Source organism: Oryctolagus cuniculus, chromosome 10 (assembly GCF_964237555.1).
Source record: "Oryctolagus cuniculus chromosome 10, mOryCun1.1, whole genome shotgun sequence".
NCBI lineage: Eukaryota > Metazoa > Chordata > Mammalia > Lagomorpha > Leporidae > Oryctolagus > Oryctolagus cuniculus.
In genome coordinates this window covers 113872877-113885235 of record NC_091441.1, presented here as the reverse complement: position 1 = coordinate 113885235, position 12359 = coordinate 113872877, and the positions used below count along the sequence as shown (strand labels likewise).

Genomic DNA, 12359 nt, shown 5'->3' with positions numbered 1-12359 from the left:
TGAGAAGTCATGGGGAGAGTCCTCCATGCATTCTGAATAGTCCACGCTATTTCAATGTATTTTTGAGTCGACCCTTTACAAATACACTGTCAATCAACCTTCACCAAATAAAGGGACTTTTTTCCATTAGTTTCTGTGAGGGTAGAATTTTATACGACTTATCAGATCTTTACTGGGATCAGAGTTAACTGTCTGGTCAGGTCCTGCAGGCTGCTTCAGTGGGTGCTGAGCAGAGCCAAGACCCGTCAAACTACTCGGGACGAAGGGGGTCTCCACGGGTACCTGAGCCTCACACGTGTCAGCTCCAGCATCGACTCCAAGCCCTCCAGTTAGAGAGCAGCAGCTGGAAGCCTTGCCCACAGAATCACAGCACCCCTGGCAGCCTGGCAGCCCGGCCCCTCTGACCTGACACCTGCACGCCGGAGCAGCACGTCTGCAACTGCAGAAGCCAAGTGTGCTCAGAGGCAGCCCCTGGCAGGCTGCTAGCAACACTGCCGCTCCAGCCACACTCCTTTCTGCTCCCAGCAAGAGCGCGTGCCCGTGTGCCTCACCGGTACGTGTCTTCCGAGTAGGTTTTCTGCACGTAGTCCTGCAACTCCATCTGTGCCTTTTCTTGGAATTTTTCGATTTGGCTTGTGCCACTCAAACCTGGATGATCTGAAAACAGAAAAGCAACCCCGGTTTCCCTTCTGTATTTAGACAGTTTTGTCTGCAGACTTCTTAGTTTTGTGTTTTTAAGATCAAAGTGTGCACTCTAAAAAAATAAAAAAATCTTTAAAAATCAAAGAACAAGACTGAGCTAGCTGGGATGTCTGTCTCAGAAGGCTGGCTTTGGCTCGGAGAGGCTGCTCTCCTGAGTAAACACCCCAGCCTGAGTGGCTTCTGGACATGTGCCTTCTTAGTACTGCAGAAAACACATCTTCAAGCTGTCATGTACAATTAGGAGTTGTCATTCGTTTTCTAGCTACTGAATTATAGTCTTCCCACCTTTATGTCAGCCATATTGTTCACGAACCGGAATAGGGAGCATGGGAAAGGTTAAGCTGCATCCAGCCCTGTCAAGGTTAAAGGTCAGCCCACTTGTCCCCTCCGTGCCCTCACAGCCCCGCTGCCTCCTGTCCATATCTGCGGCCGGTCCTTTTGGTACAACCTGCAGTGGCCGCTGCCGCTTGTGCACACAGCCTGTCGCTCTGTATTCTACATTCTAACAGAACTTGGCAGTGCGCACAGCCAAAACAAACCAACAAAAGGAAAGAACAAAGGAGTCTGGATGGCAGGTGGTACGCTATCTCATGTGGCATAAGCTTGTCTGGCTGATGCATTGCTGTTCTGGTAGGGCTAGAGAGACAAGGGTTTAGGAGAATTTATGTATTTATGTTAGGTAACAAAGCCCTTCTCATGAGGACGCCAGGTCACATACAGTCTGGCAGAGCTCTCCCTATACTGCTGATGACTCGACATGGTCATGTTCAGGAGGGAAAATGTCCCAAGTCCCCACCGCATATCTTACCGGGGCTAAAGAGAACTATAGCTTTAAGGTATGCGTACTCATAGCCGTCTATATCCAGCTTCGCCATGCTGTTGCAGAACTCCTGCAGCTTCCAGATGTGCTCCATGACCTGCTTGATCCGGTCGCCAGAAAGTTTATCTGGAAAGCAACGTCACAGACCACCTGAGAAAGGCCGGTAACATACAACCAGCTGCTTTGAGGTGCCTCAGGTGGAAAGAAATGGGAGATTAATTTCATTTTCGAGCTGAAGTAACAACAGGCATCCAAACTCCACCTCACTGCCCACTCCGCCTGGACCATGACCCCTGGACCAAGCCTCCCTGCCCACTCCCTGCAACTCCTTTGGTCTCCCAGGGACACACCGTGACCGCCCTTCAACTGCTTCAGACTCCGTGCAGGTGCCGTGGCACAGCAGCGTTGTGCTGCATGAGATGAGCATGTCCCGCAGCAGAACACGGGTCTGGATACCGCTACTCTACTCCAATCCAGTGCTCTGCTGCCGTGCCTGGACGCGCACATCATGGCCCGAGGATCTGGGCTCCTGCCACCCACTGGGAGACCAGGGTGGAGGCTGGTCCAGCCTCTGCTGTGGGCTTCTGAGGAGTGAACCAGCAGATGGGCCATCAGTCTGCCTTTCTTATTTTCTGTCCCTCCTTCCCACTCTGCCTTTCAAATAAAATGGCTCTTAACCAAAAAAAAAAAAAAAAAAGGAAAAGGAAACCAATTCACATGAGTGGTTAGCTTTTCTCTTTCCTTCTTTTTAAAAACTTACTTAAAGGTAGAGAAACAGGGACCCAGGGAGATGACAGTCCCTGCATTACAGAGCTGTGAGGATTTGTGAGCTGTTACTCATGAAAAGATGGCCCATCACCAGTCAGGGAGATGCACACAGAAGCTGGCCTTATTCTGAAAGCACTCAAGGCCTGTGAGGAAATGGCCTTTCCGTGTCTTGTTTGTATTCACTGCATGGAGGAGGGCCGTCTGCACTGGTAAAGGCCCCTGAATCAACAGTCGGGCTTCCGTCAGCTGATGTGCATGGTGGGACGCCGAGCTCAGCCACCTTGCCACGGAGGCAGCCTGGGGAAACTAAGGTGTCTTTGACATGGGTCTCTTGCAGAGGGCTGGGTTCTGCTCCATGAGCACCTGACCAAAACACAGCTCACCCCAGGTCCCCAGTCCCTACCTTCCTGGATGCTGTTCTGCAGGTGGTTGACAATGGCGGCCAGGATGGTGGAGAGACTCATGACCTGGGCACACTGGGCCAGGCCTAGGGTGAAGAGCTCGTTCCAGCAGGCCCGCACTAGGCTGGTGTTACAGTCCTGCCTGCGGACACAGAAAGCAGGCTCAGTGTGGCTGCACACTGCACTTCTCCCAGGATGTGGGCAACGCAGGCACTAAGCCTCAGCACTCCCCACCAAGCAGATCTGACAGGTGTTTGTTTAGGGTCTCTGGGGTGTGCAGGGTCATCCTTGAAAACGGTCAACTCTATGAATGTTGTAGTTCAAGTCTGACATTAAACTACTCTCTTAAAGAAGATTCTTTAGACTGAAGTGTGGCCAAGCCTTCTGAGTCCTCAGCAACCCTGGCTTGGCTGTGTCCCAGGGAATGGGTATCTGTGTCTCAGGTCCTTGGCCAAGGTCACGAGAGATGGCAGAGATCAAAGGACAGCAGCTGAGTGGACGCTGAAGGGCAGAAGGTCCCTGTCACCCCAGCAGACAGGCGGCAGACCCTGTGCTGCAGCTGGAGTTGGGGCTGCAGCAGGGAGCTTGCAGCCCTGTCCTGGACAAGTTCTCAAGTCGGCCAGCAGGGCCAGCAGCTGCGAGACCAGCTGCTCTTAGTCCCAGATGTGCCCAGAGGCAGCATCCCTCCATGGGCCTCAAGACACCAGGAGGCCGGAGAACCTCAGCCATCTGGACAAGGCCATTCCCCCAGTCACCTCAAGGACAGCTCAGCCAGGGGAGAGCAATGGGACCAGGGCTGCAGCCCTGTGCCAGGCCCACCACCTGACACGTGCCTCGTGATTTATCCTCCTAGCCTGAACGTCCGCTTACAAAGCACTGCATGCGAGATCTGACTGACACCACCTTGACTATGTGGTATCGTGGTTCCAAATCAAACAGAAAAAGTGCTCTTGGCTCCTGCCTGGCCCAGCCCCAGTCATTGTGGCCATTTGGAGAGTGAACCAGCAGATAGAAGACTTCTCTCTCTCCCTATCTACCTCCATAAATAAAATAAATCTTGAAACAAGAACAACAAAATAAAAACCAAACTGAGGGTGAGGCCAGTGGTGTCGCGGACCTAGCAGGTGAAGCTACTACCTGTGGTGCAGGCATCCATGTGGGCACTGGTTTGAGTCCTGCCTGTTCCACTTCTGATCCAGCTCCCATGAATGTGCCTGGGAAATCACTGGCTCAAGTGCTTGGGCCCTGCACCCACATGGGAGACCCAGGTGAAGCTCCTGGCTTCAGCCTGGCCCAGTCCTGGCCATTGCGGCCATTTGGTTCGTGAACAAATGGATGGAAGATCTCTCTCTGACTGCCTTTCCTTCTCTGTAGCTCTTTGAAATAAATAAATCTTTAGAAAACAAACATCAGGGGCTCTTGAACAAGGTCTTAGGAACAAACTAGAAGGGACCTCGTAGGTTTTCCAAGCCATTCCTAGAGAGGGCAGCCCCTTACCTACCCCCGACACATGCTAAGAAAACACTCACCCAAGTGCCTGAAAGGCTGGGATGGACCTGGCCCAGTGCATGGAGAGGAAGAGCAGGCGGGACGCAGACTCGCAGATGTAGTGCACGTTGAGGTATTCCGGCATCGGGCTGGGCATTGTCAGCTGCACAAGGGAGGCGCACAGGCAGAGGTGAGGGCTCTGGGGACCGCTGTGCTGGCCACACGTGCCCTGCCCTTTCAGGGGCGGTGCCAGCGAGGCTCCCTGCCTCTGACTGTGAAGCTGCTGCATGGGTCCAGCTTTTGCGAGGGGCACCGATCCCCATGCTTTCTTGCTCAGTCTAACCGCCGTCTAACAGGCCCAGGGGGACTTCCCAGGTCGCTCATATGAAAACATGCTATTCAACTCTTGTGTCAGCTCAGCTGTTACTCACTGTAGTCCACTCTGAGCCATAGCTCAAAGTTTAAATTGAACTGGGAACAGGGGTCAGACCCACAGGCTCGTAGGCACTTTGGAAGGTGGCTTCAAGGGAACAGAGGTGGAGGCCACACATAACCCACGGAGTAGGACAATTCCTGCCTCCTGGATGCCAGGCCAGGGCTCTATAGCTCCACTGACTAACAGGGCCTCCCATGCCATTGAAACTGGAATCCCACTGCTGAACTATGTCTTGGGCACCCCTGGCCAACTAGGAGCAGCGATCCCATCTTTGTAAGTGAGCAGGCAGATCTCTCCAGGAAGACTCAGCTGGAGACCCAGGGACAGAGGGGCCTCAGCTGTCCTGGGAATGTCCTCAAAAGGTGAGGTAGTGAAGGTGTGCACAGGAAAACCTGTGCGAACCAACAGTCTCTTCAAGGATGCCTATGTTACAGAGGCTCTGAGGGGCAACGTGTCAGATCAGTGGTCAGGAAGGAGATCTTGTAGGCAGGCTTCTCCTGCACAGAGAAGAAAAATTGCACCCCCCCCTCCCCCCCAGCCCATGCTGCAGCTGGGCTGTGTCGGGAAGGCAGCAGCAGAGGCGCCACACTGGCCAGTCTCGATAATGACTGGCTGCACCTGCTTCAGGTTTACCTTCAGAACCCAACGCACAGTGAGCACAAGACAAGTGAAAATGCTTCCCAATGGAATACAAGATCCTGGTTGAGGCCTTGATGTCCAGGTCCACAGTACGAGAATGAGCTCATGCTGGGGCTACAATTCAGCAAAACTGGGGGAAGCCACTGCCTGTGGTGCCGACATCCCATATGAGCACTGGTTTGAGTCCTGGCTGCTCCACTTTCGATCTAGCTCCCTGCTAATGCACCTGGGAAAGCAGCAGAGGATGGCCCATGTGCTTGGGCCCCTGCCACACATGCGAGACCTGGAAGAAGCTCTTGACTTTGGCCTGGCCCAGCCCTGGCTGTAGTGGCCCTTTGGGGAGTGAACCAGAGAAGGCAGATTCTCTCCGTTTCTTTGTAACTCTGACTTTTAAATAGATAAGGAAAGAAAAGGAGCTCACGCTTAGGGTTGGCTTTAGAGCCTACAGATCAGCTTCGGCAGAAACCTCTCTCCCAACAGGCTGGGGAGGCTCGCGTGTGGTTAGTCTGAGAGCACTCACCTTAAATGTGACGTGTGTGTCTGAAAGGAGAGGGCCTTCAACCTCAATGATGGGTGTCGACTGGTCTCTGCTGATGACGTGGATGCTGCCCCCTCCACTGGCGTCTATCCCGTCGGCCAGGCTTGGAGGCGAGGAGCTGTCTGTGGTATTAAGTGCTTTAGCTAAGGTATCAAATGCCCTGTGAGCAAAAATGAAGCAAGTCTGTGAATCTACAGCTCTTAGGGGAAACAGGGCTCTAGCTGAGATGTAGCTCAGACAAGCAATGCTCTGAGAAAGGATAATCAAACTACCTGCAGAGGGAGGGCCAACACTCAGAGCTTCTGGGTATTGTACCTCCTCTTAGGCACTGAGCTCTGGAATGTTTATTTTCCATATAATTTCTGTTCTTCACCATTTCCTATTATGCCTTGAACAGGATTTGGCTCCCTCAACTCAAATGTTTGAACCCCAAAGCCTTATGTTAGTGGTCAGTGGTGGCTCGACAAAGGGTGAGGACTTGATCTAATTACCGCGTCTGGGAGCTGGGCCTAGCTGTCGTCTTTAGTCACTGGGGACTGGCCTCAGAAGTGGCACTCCTGAGACGGCTCACCATACAAGCAGAGTGTGCTTCCTGGCTCCCCGTGTCATCGTCCAGTCTCCCAGAGGCCTGAACCAACGTGGCTGCTCAGTCTCGAACTGTGAACCTCCAAAACTATAAGCTGAAACAACACTCCTTCGCCCTCCACAGCTCCTCTCAAGTACTTCAGTTGAAGTAATGAAGTAAACTTCCAAAGGTAAAAATTCTCTCCATTTTATAGAGGTGAATGCTGAGGCTTACAGATGTCAAATAACTTTTCTAAGACCATCCACATAGTTAAGTGATGGAACCAGACTTCTAATTCAATTCCCATCCTCTTTCCACTGGACCAAGATCTTCATTTCTCTCTTAGACTGCAAATAACCATGAGGACCAGAGTCCCTGCGTGCTCCTTAGCCATGCTCCTGGCCAGCCTAGCATGACAGGCAGGAGTGGCAGGAGCAGAACCAAGGCTCGGGCTGCAGAGGAGTCACAGCTGCAGCATCCAGTTACCACACCCAGACCAGCTCGTGCTCTGCTGGCTAATACGGATGTAGCTACGCTGGCGGAGTGAGGCTCCACACTCGCCACTCAGGTTACGGGAGAAAAATGGGCTAAATGAGAAGTATGATATGGGCTGAGCTGTTACTATGCAGGTGTGTTGAACAGTGCTCAATATAAACAGCCGTCCACTAAAAGGCCTCCCTGCACTTTCACGGAGTTACCTGGTTTCTTTTTTCCTTGTTTGGAATGAAAAGCAGTGGTGACCGTCTGTATCACACAGTGCTAAGTGGGCCCAGGTTATCACAGCTAAAACTTGAAAGAGGACAGCCATGCAGGGTTGTTGTGACTGCTTTAGAACCCTTGATTAAACAGGATACATGCCAACATGCCCCCCCTGGCGCTGTGCGTGTCCGCGCGTGTGGGCTCGTACCGTGTAATCTCGCTTGCAGATTGGTCCTCTGGCTGGATCTCTGAAGTGTCACCGTTGTTCAAGGACTCACTCAGGTTGGCAAGGGAGGTCACTACGTTTGCCAGTGTGCCCAGAGCTCCCTGGCTTGTTTCTGCCTAATAAACAAAAAATAGTAACGTTAAACACACACACACACATACACACACACACATAAGCTAAGGATTCTCAGGCCCCTGAAGGTGTAATGTTGGCTCCAAAACTGCTCCCCACAGGGAGCAGTGGGAGGGTGCTCTCTGTGGTGATGGGTCAGTTTTCTTTATCTCTGTGTGGCTGTGGTTACACAAACCCACAGGTGACTTAAGGACACAGGGGTGAAATGACAGAACAAAAACAGGTTAACTGGACTTTACTCAAAGTTAAACTTCTGTGCTTCAAAACACATTACCAACCAAGCAATAAAAAAGGCAACCCACAAACAAAAAGACAAGTTAAAGAACCGAAAAGAATATTTGCGAATCATGTATCTGACAGCAGCTTAGTGACCAGAACACCAAAAGAACTCTACAACTCAACGATGAACTTAAACATGGGCAAAGGGGTGGGGGTGGCACTGAGGCGCAGCGGGTTGAGCCTTCACTTGCAATGCCAGCATCCCATACTGGAATGCCTGTTCGAGTCCTGGCTACTTCACTTCTTATCTAGTTTCCTGCTAATGTGCCTGGGAAAGCACTGGAAAATAGCCCAAGTGCTTCGTCCCCTGCCACTCACATGGAAGACCCACATGAAGCTCCTGGCTCCTGGCTTCAGCTTGGCCCAGACTGGATTTGTGGCCATCAGAGGCATGAACTGAGTGATGGAAGATCTGTCACTCTGCCTTTTAAATCAATCTTTTTTTTTTTTTTTGGACAGGCAGAGTGGACAGTGAGAGTGAGAGAGAGAGAGAGAGAGAGAGAGAAAGGTCTTCTTTGGCCGTTGGTTCACCCTCCAATGGCCGCCGCAGCTGGCGCACCGCACTGATCCAAAGCCAGGAGCCAGGTGCTTCTCCTGGTCTCCCATGTGGGTGCAGGGCCCAAGCACTTGAGCCATCCTCCACTGCACTCCCGGGCCACAGCAGAGAGCTGGCCTGGAAGAGGGGCAACTGGGACAGAATCCGGCACCCTGACCGGGACTAGAACCTGAGGTGCTGGTGCTGCAGGCGGAGGATTAGCCTATTGAGCCGCGGTGCTGGCCAATCAATCAATCTTAAAAATGGACAAAAGATCTGAATCTTGCCAAAGAAGAAATACAAATGGCCAATAAGCACATTAAAAGATACTCAACAAATCAAAACAAGGAAATACCATTTCACATACACCAGGATGTTTCTGGCCAATTACTTGGGCAATAAAGTACTGGTGAGGATACAGAGAAACTGCAATCTGCACACACAGTAGGAATGTAAAGCAATGCAGTCATTTTGAAAAATATCCTGGCAGTTCCTTCAAAGTCTCCACCCAAGAGTTACCACCTGACCAGCAAACTCTGGTCAAATGCAGAAACTTCTCCAATGTCTATCAACTGACAAGTGGATAAATAAATGTAAGGTCAACCTATAGAATGGCATATTACTTGGCAACAGAAAGGCATGAACTGCTGACACAGGCTACTAGGCATGAACCTTAAAAGCATTCTATTAATATTCAGAGAAGCCAGCCACAAAAGGTCACAGACTGTATGATCCCCGATTTGAAACAGAACTGGCACAACCCTGGAGCCAGAGAGGAGGTCAGAGGTGGCAGGGTCTGGGAGAGGGGAAAGGGCTGTGACTGCTTAATGAGGTTCTGGGTTTCTTCTGGGGAGACAAAACTATTCTGAAATGAGGGGTAGTGGATGCAAAACTTGGTTATACTAAAACTCACTAAACTATACACTCAAAGGGTACACTGGATGGTATTTAACTTTTATTTCAATTTTTTAAAAAAGGAGGAAGTTAGAGATAGACTGAGATAAACCAAGATACTCATGTACAAATGTCTTGATTCCAAGAGTGAAACACCAGAATCGACAGAAGCAATAGCCACAGGAGTCACTGGAGGTGCTGAGCAGCTGCTGTGGGGTGGAGGCCATCATGGCCATCAAGTATGCTAACGGGGAAGAAAGAGGAAGAAGAGGGGAGAGTAACAGGATGGCACTCACTGGGCGCCAGTTAGATGGTCAGGTGCAACACTGACTGAGCTAGAGGGGCTGACATGGTGGAGCAGTGGGTTAATTAAGACACTGCCTGAGATGCCAGCATCCCATAGAGGCACTGGTTTGAGTCTACTTCCAATCCAGCTCCCTGCTAATGTGCCTGGGAAGGGTCCCTGCTCTGCCACGCTGCAGACCCAGGTGGAGTTCTAGGCTCCTGGCTTTAACCTGGCCCAACCCTGGCCACAGAGTGAACCAGTGGATCAAAGATTTCTCTCTCTCTCTCTGCCTAACTCTGCCTTTCAAATAAATAAATCAGTCTTTAACCAGCTTCTGAAAACAGCCATCTTTAGGTGCTGTGATATGTACTATTTTCCAAACACGCTCCTGGGGTGGGTCCTGGTATTTCCATTTCAGGGAGGAAGGCACAGGGCAGCCCAGTGTGCTGATCCAAAGTGCTCTGTGTTCACTATGCAAACATGACACAGCTTCTGCATTCAGTCCCCCATCTAGGGACAGGAACGCATTCCTGCCAGTCAGCGCTCACTGCCATGGGGAGGCACGGATGGAGCTGCCGGGTGAGAGGGGGCGCATGGCTGTGAGCAGCAGGGTGGCTCTCTGAGCCCAGTGTCTGCACAGATGGCACCTGGAGCAGCTGGCCAGAGTTCCAGGGTCATCAGGAACCTTGAGAGTTATTTGGGTTTTTGTTTTCTCTCCTTCTCTCCTCCTCCCCATGCAGTCAGCGCCGCTGTTCTGGACCGCCCGCAGGAGTTAGGTGTGTGCCCTCAGCATCGTCCTGCACATTGTCATAGCCCAAGCACAGAGAAGAGAGCTCCAAGGCCCGCCTGAGGCCAGAGAGGGCAGGGCGGCTCCTCAGGCGGGCCTCGGGCTCTCTGCCTTCTCATTCCCTCAGCACTTGATATGAGCGGACAAGGACCTGAAGGCCCGGCCTGGGCCTGTGCTCTCGCCACTGAGCTGCCTCCTTTACCGCTACGGCTTGCTGCTCACCCTTCATTACTTGGTTTACATTAGGAACAACAAATGAGCAAAGCGATGGCTTCCCTGGGCTGCATCAATCCCTCCTTGGTTTTCCTCCCAGGAACTAGCCAGCTGTCTCCCTGTCTTGGAAAGGACAGTACTGTCCCCAGTAAGGTTGGACTTCCCATGGCTGACTTGCTGTAGCTGAGTTTTAGAGCTGGACTGCCTCTGGCTAAACTTCCTCCTAAAGGTCACCTAACATAAAGGGACTGGGGGCTGCGGGAGGGGCAGGGACAGCATGTGGGTGAGCTCCCACCCGTGATACTAGCATCCCACATGAGTGCTGGGTTGTATTGCAGCTCCACTTCCCATCCAGCTCCCTAATGGCCTGGGAAAAGCAGCGGAGGATGGCCAAAGTGCTTTTGCCACCCACGTGGGAGACCTGGATGAAGCTCCTGGCTCCTGGTTTGTTTGACCCAGCCCCAGCCATCTGGGGAGTGATCCAGCAGATGGAAAACCCCTCTCTCACGCTCTCTGTAACTCTAACTTTCAAAACAAACAAATCCCTGAAAGAGCAAACAAAAAGAGACGGGGGCTTTTGCAAAAGGCTCACTCAAGGTAAGCAGCTACTTCTTGAGCATGACAGCTTGCTAATGTAAAAGAAAAAAAAAATCTCAAGAGTCCAGAACCACAGAATAGCCACCAAACTGAAGTCCAGACGCTGCCTTGTTCTGGTGATGGTGACCAGCCAGCTCACTGAGGTTTCTGAAAAGGCAGCAGCAACCCTAAAACAAGTCCCAGCGTGGCTGTCATCAACAAGCAGACAGTGAGATGCAAGGTCATGCTTTTCCATGGAGACCATGGGAGGCCAAGAAGGTGGCACACACAGTTAGGGCAGCAGCCTGCACTGGCAACACAGAGGAGGAGAGGAGGCACAGGGAGAGAACGTCACCTTGGAATCCGTGGCCAGGAGAACCGTACCATCCTCACGTATCAAAGGCTGCTGGATGTTCACAAGCATCCCTGGATCAAGAAGACCTGTTTGTCTATTTAAGACATAAAGAAACCCAGAGTAGCTTCCAACATTTTATGTACAGTATGATCATGCTGCATTCACCTGTCCCTTCAACATCTGCCAACTTATGTGCACCTGAGCAAAGATCTAACTAGGCTCAGCCACTGAGGGACCGAATGGCCCTCTTCTTCCTGTGCAACGATGTGCACAGTCAGGTCTACAGCGTGAGACAGGAAGAAGCACCAAGGCACGTTCTTCAGGGCTTTCCACTGACTGATGATTATGGACTTCTGCCAAAAAAAAAAAAAAACAAAAAAAAAAACAAAAAACTAACTTGATCTTGATCTTCAGAAAACCACCAAGGTGTTCTCAACTTCAGTTCTAAGATACATTTTGGGTTTCTCGTTTGCTTTCTGTTCCTTTTAAAGTAACTTCAATAGATTATATCAATTAGAACAAACAAAGTAACTTGTGGCACTCTCTGACAGGAAAGACCTGTCTGTACTGCAAAAAGCCCCAGTACTGAATTACGGAGCAACTGTTCTACTCCTAGGAACGCTAGTTTAACTGTACAACAGTCTCTGAGCCTGAGAGTGGAGAATTTCTAGCCCATCCCGAGAGGAGTGACTGAACAGGGGTGGGATGAGGCAAATGGAGGCTGGAGGCCGCGGCAGCCAGGCAGGAGCCACACCTCCCCGGGCAGCGGCCGTGCCTCCTCTGATCAGCTCCAGAGGCTGAGGCGTGCTGCCCTTCGTGAGAACAGGAACTGACCTTGCTCCATCTTTGTCTGCCACAAAGGTGGGGGTGGCTATCAGAGGACTCCTCAGGTCCTTCCGGATATAGATTTTCTCAGTTGATGCGGCACAATTGCTTGGTTTCTCCCGCTGCACGTCAAAGGGCTTCCGTTCACTCTGCACAGCTTAAATCACAACATAAATATTCATGTTTAGAGCACAG

General features: G+C 51.4%; 1 protein-coding gene across 15 annotated transcripts in view; it reads right to left on the bottom strand.

Moving 5' to 3' along the window:
* Window positions 1–12359, bottom strand: part of NR2C2 (nuclear receptor subfamily 2 group C member 2) — an 83763-nt gene that overhangs the window by 8628 nt on the left and 62776 nt on the right. For 10 of the 15 annotated variants that reach the window (XM_051852560.2, XM_070051046.1, XM_051852562.2 and 7 more), the window contains 8 exons: window positions 12174–12321; window positions 11340–11433; window positions 7265–7398; window positions 5775–5952; window positions 4221–4342; window positions 2694–2833; window positions 1549–1648; window positions 552–657 (listed from right to left, as the gene is read on the bottom strand). In XM_051852560.2, coding sequence (XP_051708520.1) covers window positions 552–657; window positions 1549–1648; window positions 2694–2833; window positions 4221–4342; window positions 5775–5952; window positions 7265–7398; window positions 11340–11433; window positions 12174–12321 — 1022 coding nt within the window. Of the gene's footprint in view, window positions 1–551; window positions 658–1510; window positions 1649–2693; window positions 2834–4220; window positions 4343–5774; window positions 5953–7264; window positions 7399–11339; window positions 11434–12173; window positions 12322–12359 lie in introns of all 15 variants that reach the window. The other 5 variants (XM_070051048.1, XM_070051049.1, XM_051852567.2 and 2 more) reach the window with 1 other exon arrangement.